The sequence below is a fragment of the Electrona antarctica genome (genome assembly GCF_951216825.1).
Source record: "Electrona antarctica genome assembly, chromosome: 2".
Lineage (NCBI taxonomy): Eukaryota > Metazoa > Chordata > Actinopteri > Myctophiformes > Myctophidae > Electrona > Electrona antarctica.
Genome location: NC_136807.1, coordinates 17,213,353 through 17,222,664, shown reverse-complemented (window position 1 = coordinate 17,222,664; position 9,312 = coordinate 17,213,353). Strand labels below are relative to the sequence as shown.

At 42.6% G+C, this 9,312-nt stretch overlaps 1 protein-coding gene across 1 annotated transcript in view; it reads right to left on the bottom strand.

The window, feature by feature from the left end:
• Positions 1-732: 732 nt before the first annotated feature.
• The window catches only part of LOC306942639 (KICSTOR subunit 2-like), a 31,035-nt gene continuing 22,455 nt past the window's right edge, over positions 733-9,312 (bottom strand). Inside the window, exon 4 of the mRNA XM_079528647.1 lies at positions 733-2,191. Within this exon, the coding sequence (XP_079384773.1) occupies positions 849-2,191 (1,343 nt within the window). The 3' untranslated portion in view covers positions 733-848. The remainder of the gene's footprint in view (positions 2,192-9,312) is intronic.

Sequence of the window (9,312 nt, the reverse complement as noted above, 5' to 3'; positions counted from 1 at the left end):
GACTCTCTGGGCATAGCGGTGGGCGTGTTCTTCTGGTTCCACTGAAAAATCTCCAATAATTTTTTTCCCCATAGAGATTTACTAAAATATCTAGGCTATATCAATTATTTTAAGCCTAGAATCAAGCCACCCAGGATCCCATGTGACTACAGGACTTCTTTATATTGAAATTCTTTATTTGGAATACCCCTTGAGATACAATATAGTAAATTTCACAAAATCTTTTAGCCACTCATTGACTGGGGTCCCCCAGATGTCTATCCTTGGACCTCTCCCTTTTTTCCTTCTACACCAAATGTCTTTGCTGAAAGGACGCTTAAGTCAGCAATAGTTTAGAAAGTAACAGTGGTGGAATAATGTAAATAAAGTAAAAAGTATCAATTCAATACTGCAATGTAAAAATACGAAAAAATACAATGCAAAAGTCCAGAATTCAAAATGTACTTTAGTAAAAGTAGGCCTACAAAAGTATTGGTATAAAAATGTACTAGTACCAGATTCATTGTGCAGAATGTCCCAAGTTTTCAAATGTATACAAATCTTTTGAAAATAGCTGATCTACAAGCTCACAATGCCGCGATGCATTGTGAGCTTGTAGATCGGCTATTTTCAAATAGTTGAAATGTATATAGGGCTGAAGTGGTTAATGTATGTTTTGTAATAAAATTTTGGCATTTAGCAGATGCTCTTAATCCAGAGCGAAGAACAAAAAAACATGGTAATACATCACTCATCATGAATCATAAGTAGGCATAAGAACCTAACAGTATATCTATGTATATATATGTAAGGAAAATATATGTGTATACACTATACACTATATTCAGAACAGATACTCAAGTAGCAGTTCAGCCCTTGAAGCCGGGTTTGAGAGTGCTGAAAGGTTTGGAGTTGCGCAGCGAGCCTGAGATCTCCTGCAGGAAGGCGGTGATATGTGAATCCTTCTCCGACTTTCTGCCATCGAAGATGGCCACCAGGGTGAAGTGGGGCTCGGGCCGCGTCAGGTAGTACGTGCTCTGGAACTTATTGTCGTAGAAGTGCACCACCTTGTCCAGAGTGTTCAGCTCAGAGGCACGGACTCCCATCATCATGATGACGTTGGGCCAGTGTGTGAGTGGCCGCTCTCCAGAGGGCAGGGACACCACGGCGGGGAACTGCTCCATGCCTTTGGGCGCCTCGCGGTATGACTGAGGGTGGTGGTATCCGTGGCCCTGGAAGCTATCTGAGCCTTGATTGTCAAACACTAGGGACACATTGTTGGTGTCATGCTTACGGATGAAGGAGCAGATCTTGCCGTGGTAGTCGGGTGTGGTGCGGGCTGTCAGGGCCCTCATGTCGGCCGGTGCAGTTTGTCGGCTTAATGCCTCGTGGAAGTAGAAGCTGAACTTGGCCAGGAGAGCTGCGTGGAAGCGCTGCAGCCACAAGTAGAGGTGAGGCAGTTGCACAGCCTTCTGAGACTGGCCTCCGAAGAGGTGCTTGTGGGTCTCTTTATCTTTCTGCCGCTGGAAGAGCTGCCCCCAGGCAGCGAGCTTGGAGTTGGCACCATGCAGGTTGAGCAGTGCAGGCAGGAAGCGCCACTCTGAGACCTCTGCCTGGCAGCGCAGTAACTGGGTCACCATGTCTACCTCCGTCTGGAAGCCCTCCTCCACTCGTCCCAGGATAGGGTGGTGGAATCTAGTGCTGTATTTCTGAAGCACAGCATCTAGGATAGTGACCAGTTCATCCGAGTTGATGTTCTTCTGGTTCCCCAGCGAGTGCATCTTTTCGAACAGGTTGGCCATCTCCATGCGAGCCTGGGTGAAGTGGCACAGCTGCTCCGATAGGTGTGACAGCAGGTCTTCCAGGTAAGGGGCGGAGCCCAGCTGGGAGTGCCGTCCCATTGTTACCACTTTCCGCAACTCGTTGTACAGGTAGGTGTAGATCGTACGGATGGAGTCCTTGCGACTAAAGAATGACTGCCCACCTAGTTTCTGTCCAAGGAATGTCATGTTGTGGTAGGCCTTCTCCGCCGCGGCCAGGTGCGCCAGGGCGGCCAGCAGAGCCGTCCAGATGGCCCCTGCACTCTTGCTGTTGTCCTTCTCCTTCTCCACGTAGTCCTTCGCCCGGTCGAACGAGAACATCCCGAGCTGCGTAAAGAAACTCTCCAGGATGGCCCGCTCCCGTGCGACAGGCCGCAGCAGCTCCTCGGCCTCTGTCGACATAATAACTTCATAAAATCAGTGGCCAGAGCAGTTTTATTTTTATTATTTTACTATATTACAGAAATGCAGCCGACTGGGGCAGGATCGAAGGGAATTTCTAACCCGAAACCAACTCTGATGAATAATAAGACAAGTCAAGTCAGGTTGACTTTAGTCTGATGTGTAGATGCCATCCTCCCTTAATAATGCCACTTTCACGACACTGATGATGAGTATCTAGTATCTACACAACGATCGGACATTATTTAAACTTGCACATATAATAATTTTGTTGTGAATCGTCCCTCTCTGTGTTACCAAAAAACGACAATGCGCAAAACTAGCTAGATAATGATGACTATCTACAAAGTAACTTGTAACTAAAGTTTTGAAATAATTGGAGTAAAAGAACTTAAGTACATTACTTGAGTAAATGTACTTAACTACTTTACACCACTAGAAATTAAAAGTATTTACTATTTTCAATAACAGCCCTAGTAAATCATAAGTTGCACAAATGCACACATATCATTTTCTGATCCAAGGCACCTTATTGCCTTCCGTGGAAAAGATGGTATGTGGCAGTCAGATGGTATGTGGCAGTCAGATGGGGTGTGCTGAAATATCGATATATATCGATACGTCCTCCCGCGATAAATAATCGATATCGGAGAAAAAAAAAGGAGGAAATGACAGCTAAAATAAAGCAAATCCCACTCAGATTCCACAGCAACCAGAAGTACTGAATTACTGGATGGTGATTTGTCCAAAGTCTCCAAACAGCCAAGTATTTTGTAGTTGCAGATATCGTGATATCGTTGATGAAATTTCATACAATATATCGATGTATCGCAAATATCGCAATATATCGAATATCGTGATATTATCGTTATCGAGGGCCTAATATCGCGATATATATCGTATCGTGAGGAACCCGTATCGTCCCACCCCTAGTATGTGGCAGCCAGATGGTACGTGCAATGTTTGAACTATATCACTGACATTCTATATACTTAGGAGTGGAGGAATTGTATAAGCCGTATTCTTCTGACCATAGGCTACATTTCACATAGACTGGTTTAAATTGTTATGTGTCACTTCTTCTCAGTGTGACAGACAGTAGCAGGCTGTGGTTGTGCGCAATGTGCTGGTCAGCCCCCAGGTGTGTGTGCGTGTGTGTGCGCGTGTGTGTGTGTGTGTGTGTGTGTGTGTGTGTGTGTGTGTGACTGTGTGTGTGTGTGAGCGTGCGCGCGTGAGAGAGAGAAAGTGAAACCAGAGCATTTTGGAAGTAAGAGCATTTGCAAATCGTCAACTTTCCCTAGATAAAAATAGGTAAGAATAGCTTAATATTATGATTTTACTATTTTCTTAGTAGAAAAGAAATAGTGTGGTGTTTAGGTCCCTGTCTCTCTAAGTATAATGATGACCTATAGGATCAAATCCCCAAATCATCCCTCCAAAAAACAAAAACAAACAAACACTGAAGCAAGGGTCAAAAGTTATACAAGTTGGTGTGTCTGCCTGTCTGGGTGGGGCAGTAGAACCAACTAGAATAGTCTGAATTTTTTTAAATTGCAAAGTGTGGTTGCCGTAGTCGCTTACATAGGCCCCTCCCACAAATTTTTCCAGCCAATTACAATGTCGTGTCACCCCTGTGATCATGCGTAAGTAATTTGGAGGGGATTTATCGCCCAAAAATCATGTTTTTGCAACAAACGGTTACAAAACAAAAAAAAAAGAACCTAACCCAGGGTCCACTCTCTAAGTCACTCATTGGTGTCGACCAGGGACCCAAAAAAAGTAGTCCCAAACGACTCCAAATCGTCTGAAACATGCTCCTAACTCATCCATATCCAAATATGGAGATCTAAGGGTCTCCTTGATGTCACGTGATGTCACAAGGCATGATGGACTGGCAACCATATATGGTGGTGTGATGGACGCCATATATTGATCTGACCTCCCAACCCATGCCAAAGCGCCAGCGCTCGCCCAGCAGTCTGCCGTCAACGATATGCGCACCGACAACTTCCTAACCAACCACCTCTTGTAGTAACTGAATTGCTGCCCATTTCTACAAACATGAAAATCATGTCAAGTTAATTTGTTCTTTAACAGACCCCTCCAGGCCTCCATACTAGAATACATAGACCTCAGTGGATTCAAACCCACAACCTCTGCGGTGGACAGGCACTTCACCACTGCGCCACCCAAGTGCCCCAAGGACCATGGTTTTAGCCAACAAATAATTACAGGTTGCTTATGAACTCACTAATTAGTCGGCAGCAATCCAGCTAAACTAGTAACCCAGCCCAACATTGCCACCACTGCATGAGAGATGTTTATCATCAGTGAACTGCGTGGGGTTGAACTATGTGTTGCTGCAAGATATCACTGTGCACTCTGCCAGAGGCTTCAGTGTGACTGCTGTGCTGACACACACAAGGGTCATGGCCTCAGACAAAAACCTCAATTGGAGTGAGCGCCCACACAACCTGCCCAGCATGGAAAAAACACGGTCAGTGACCAAAGACAATTCGCTGTCTGTCTTATTTCAAAATGTACAGTTTGTGTGTATCTCCCTCGGACACACGATGTTCACGCAGATACAACAACACGGATGCACGGCGTTAGACGTGAGCACGCCGCAGTCGCGCACCGTGCTTCTAGTGTAGCACATACAAGGAAACTGTGAAAAGGAAAAGACTTCAATATTTAAAAAATCACAGTATTCAGTCTTTGATCTCACTGAAATCCTTTCAGTGTAGTTGTCTTTCTAAGGCCAAGCCTTTGCCAGGCCAACTTTAAGACTTTTGTGATTCCCCATGAGTGTGTGTCTGTGTGCGCAGCTAAACCTAGACCAATCAACGTCAAACTTTGCATGCAAGCTTTTACCATAACTTTTAAACCGTATGTCATAAAATGACAAAAGATTATCATGATGCAACTCATAGTCCACAATTAATATTTCCACCAAACAAAGTGTATATTTCCACAAAACAAAATGTCATGCCATTTAGCATTTTCTTTAAAAAAAAGAGAAAAGGGTTTCAACTAAACATGGAGATTTTGTCTAAAACTCACACCAATTGATACATATTATATCTGGAGGCATGTGGTAACAATTTATCATTCAGATATTTCATATTCCATTGAATGGAATATGAAACATGGAATCTTCTAAACTGTGGGTGCCTGTTATACAAAATATGAATCACACATTGAGGGGCCTCTAAAAATACAGATTCAAAAGTGAATTCATTGAGACGCATGCTACAAATGTGACAAAGATTATTGTTTTCACTAAATTAGGTAGAATTGATGTTGAATCACGTGACAATAACGTCAAACAGGGTTTTGATATTCCATACCGTTTGCCTTTAATTGCCTTTTTAAAGGGGCAGGGCCTATTTTTGACAATAAATGCCATTTATCATGACCAACATGATAAATGGCATCCAATGAACACCAAATTGGAATTGCATGTTGAGGGGCAACTATAGATTGCACATCCAAAAGTGCTTTTTATTCTGCAATATGGTGCACCACAAATGCACAAAAGTTGAACCATTATGTCGCAGAATATTATTTCCCCCTGTAACTTCTGTATGTCCTTCCAGCTGCAACCCATGACTGACACAGCCCTGGATAAGACACCCAGCCTGGCAAAGACCAACACTCCTTTTTCTAGTGTTTAATGTTGTAACTATGTGGTCAGTGCACAAATGGGCTGAGCCATTAAGCAAGGCACTGTCAAACCTCAGAAATGTGAGGTGAGGGGGTTAAATACCCAAATTACAGTAGACTTCAAATGAAAAGATGTGCAGACACACATTGTACGTATTCATCTGAATCTCCATTGTCCCAAATTGTAACATGTTTAAACTGTAATGTGCTGTATTGTATGTACATCATGTGTTAAGTTTAATGAGGCCCAGATCCGTTCTTTATGAAAAACACCACTGCCAGGGTCTAACACATTAGCAAGCATGCAAACACATCACAACATAGTGCAGTATTTCACGTACGCAGCCTTTGTTTCTCCACAGGAGCCACGCCTGTTTAGTCTGAGCATTTTCACCAATCTTATTTTATTCCTACATTTGATTTTTGTCTCTGTTTCTCAGCACTGGCAATAATAACAACGTTTCTGTAAACTGTTCTCAGACTGCGGTACATTTCCGCCAGCAGCCAGTATCTTCTCCCATCAGTCAAGTGTTTCTGAACAAGAGACAGACGGCAAACAAAACCAGTCTGAGAAAAAAAGGGAGGGAGGGACAGAGAAAGCGAGAGGGAAAACAAGAGAGATGTTGGATTGTGTACAAAGCAGAGGGTATGGTGGCTTATTTGTCCTTTTTGTGGTGTGTATGTGTGTGAACACATTTCTTTTTATTTTTGTGGCGTGCTTAAGATGTTTTTTCCCCCCTTCTTTTCTTCTGTGGTGTGCGTGTGGGAACCTCTGAAGAGAGATGGAATGATTCCTAAAGTCAATGCTATCGGCCTCAGACACTCTCACACTTGGCCAGAGATCAGGACGGGTTGGGGACGATAACCGTTTGGATGGTGGCGCTTGGAAGTGTTATGTGGTCCTGAGGCTATGGCTGGGCGATATGTCTTTAAATCAATGTCACGATTATTACAAACTTTTGCTCCAATAAGAATGAATGAACGATTACTATTTTTCCGTTAATTTCCCGGTCCTTGTCCTTAAGTAAGCCTTGCCGAGCCATGAGGCCCATAAGGGCGGGAGCCTATCTCCTGTTTCTGTAGCGTGAGGCAGTTTGATTTAAGTACACCCCCTGGACAGTGGACATGGCGCTAGTTATGTCGCAGGGACTTTCCCCAATCCAAACCTTGATGCTGAGCGCCAAGAAGGGAGGCACTGAGTCTTTGGTATGACCCGGCCAGGGATCGGAACCCTAACCCTATCCGCACGCAAAGCCACGTTGTCGGACTAATGTGCCGTCGGAATTACGATCGGATGCCATGGAACCTAGGGTGCCTTGACCCAAGTCCAGGGTGCCACAGAATACTTTGATCATTTGGAATGTATCAATGTCTCTTGCAGTTGCAATTTACTTTACCAAGTCTCTTCACCAAATATAGCAGATCTACAAACTCAAAACTGCATGTGAGCTTGTAGATCGGCTATGTTTGGTAAATGCTCCCACCTTGCTTTGTTTTTTTTGTGGTTAAATATTTTCAATCTATCCTAATGGAAAGTGATATTTTCTCAAGTTTTTCTCATTTCTCATCTTCTATCTAAGATTTACATATTTATGTAGGGTTAATATGACATAAGGTGCTATAGTAATGTAATTCAGGGGTGCCTTGGTCAGTCTCATGTACCTGTATTTTGGGAGCGTATCTTAGTAGTAGTAGTGTATAGTAGTATATAGTGTTTAAACAGGCTCAGGCTCATCCAATGACGCTTAAAGTGGAACTTTACGCGAAACCAGAAGGGTTTCTCTCAAAAAGTTATTTACAGGGATAACCTGAGCCAAAAAGGTTTGAGAACCACTGCCATAGAGGATAGAAACAATAATTGAATGCACCACCTACTGTAGATCCATGTACTCTTTCTGGAGTTTACTTTATTCTAAACAAATGTGTCAGTTCTGCATGGATATAGCAGAATATTTAAGGATTTTTATTATGCCTGGACTTACTTTGGAAATAATTTGATGGAACCCAGGAAAAGAGGACCTTCCAGATAACCTTCACTCAAAGCCAAGCAGTGCTCCTTCACTCTCTGCTAATCCGAAACCAAAGAAATGGAATTAAAAAAGGCATTTTTGATTGATTGAATACATTATTAGCAGGATTGTTATGGTTATGCTAAAAGGATGACACAAGAATCCACAGGGGGCTTGTTTCAATTGGGAAAGAAGATCCTGACTGAAGGACGTCTTAACATTGGTCACCGCTACGCAGGTTGTCCAAAAGCACGAGGCATATGAGAATAAAGAGGGAGGACGGAGAAAGGTGTGTGAATCTGAGAGGAGGCATTCCCCTCTGCCTGCCAAAGGGCACTAGGGTGAGAGGAGGCATTCCCCTCTGCCTGCCAAAGGGCACTAGAGTGAGAGGAGGCATTCCCCTCTGCCTGCCAAAGGGCACTAGGGTGGTGAGGAGGCATTCCCTGCCAAAGGGCACTAGGGTGAGAGGAGGCATTCCCTGCCAAAGGGTACTAGGGTGGTGAGGAATCAACCTAACCTGGAAGCTTCTTTATTTAGCATATGTTGTCCAGATGTTCTTGAGATTTATGACTGTAATGCAGGATTGGGTAATTTAAATGTCACATAATATTAAATACTGTAGTTGTCCATGTAAACGGAAAGAATAATCTGGTTAAAAGAAGAAAAGTCCTGGCTAAATTAAAAGTATTTTACAAGAAACCCATCTGCCTCAACAAAGGCATTCAATTGTAGTCCAATTTGAATGCCATAAAGATGGCAGCGACAAAGAAGAAATTGCGTACAGTATGTATTGTATTCATTAAAGCTAGAAAACAAAGTGGTGATACTGATCAACGTACTGCACTGCCAGAGATTTCTAAATGTTTTAAAACTCTGCTTGACATTATTGCCTTAAGGACTGAATGTATTTTGATATGACTAGGCATGTAACGATTCACTCAACTCATTTCGAGACAATTTAAATCGCGATACTAGGTTCACGATACGATTTTTAAATCCAGTATGTTCTCTTTAAATTGTTTTTTCTTACCCTATTTTTCAATACAGTAGCAAATGACTGAAAACTATTTTCTTTTAATCAATTCTCTTACAAAGATCTTATAATTTCTGTTTGCATTACGATTCAAATTGTGATTTAATTACAATTTAAATTGTCACCAGTTTGAATCGATTACAATCGATTTACGATAGATCGTTATATGCCTAGATACGACCCATTAAGACAATAAGACCTGAGGCTGATTCTACAAAGGCGTTCTAAATCAGTATAGTTCTCAGTCCCTGTCAAGGACCCCCAATTGATATGCATTTGGCCACGGACGCCCATCTAAAAATGTTTTGTGCCAGAGACCCCCGGGAAGAGAAGATTTATGTAAAAGAAAATCTAAATTATTCAAAATTTGTCAAACACATTCATGATTTTTCAAAAATGTTCA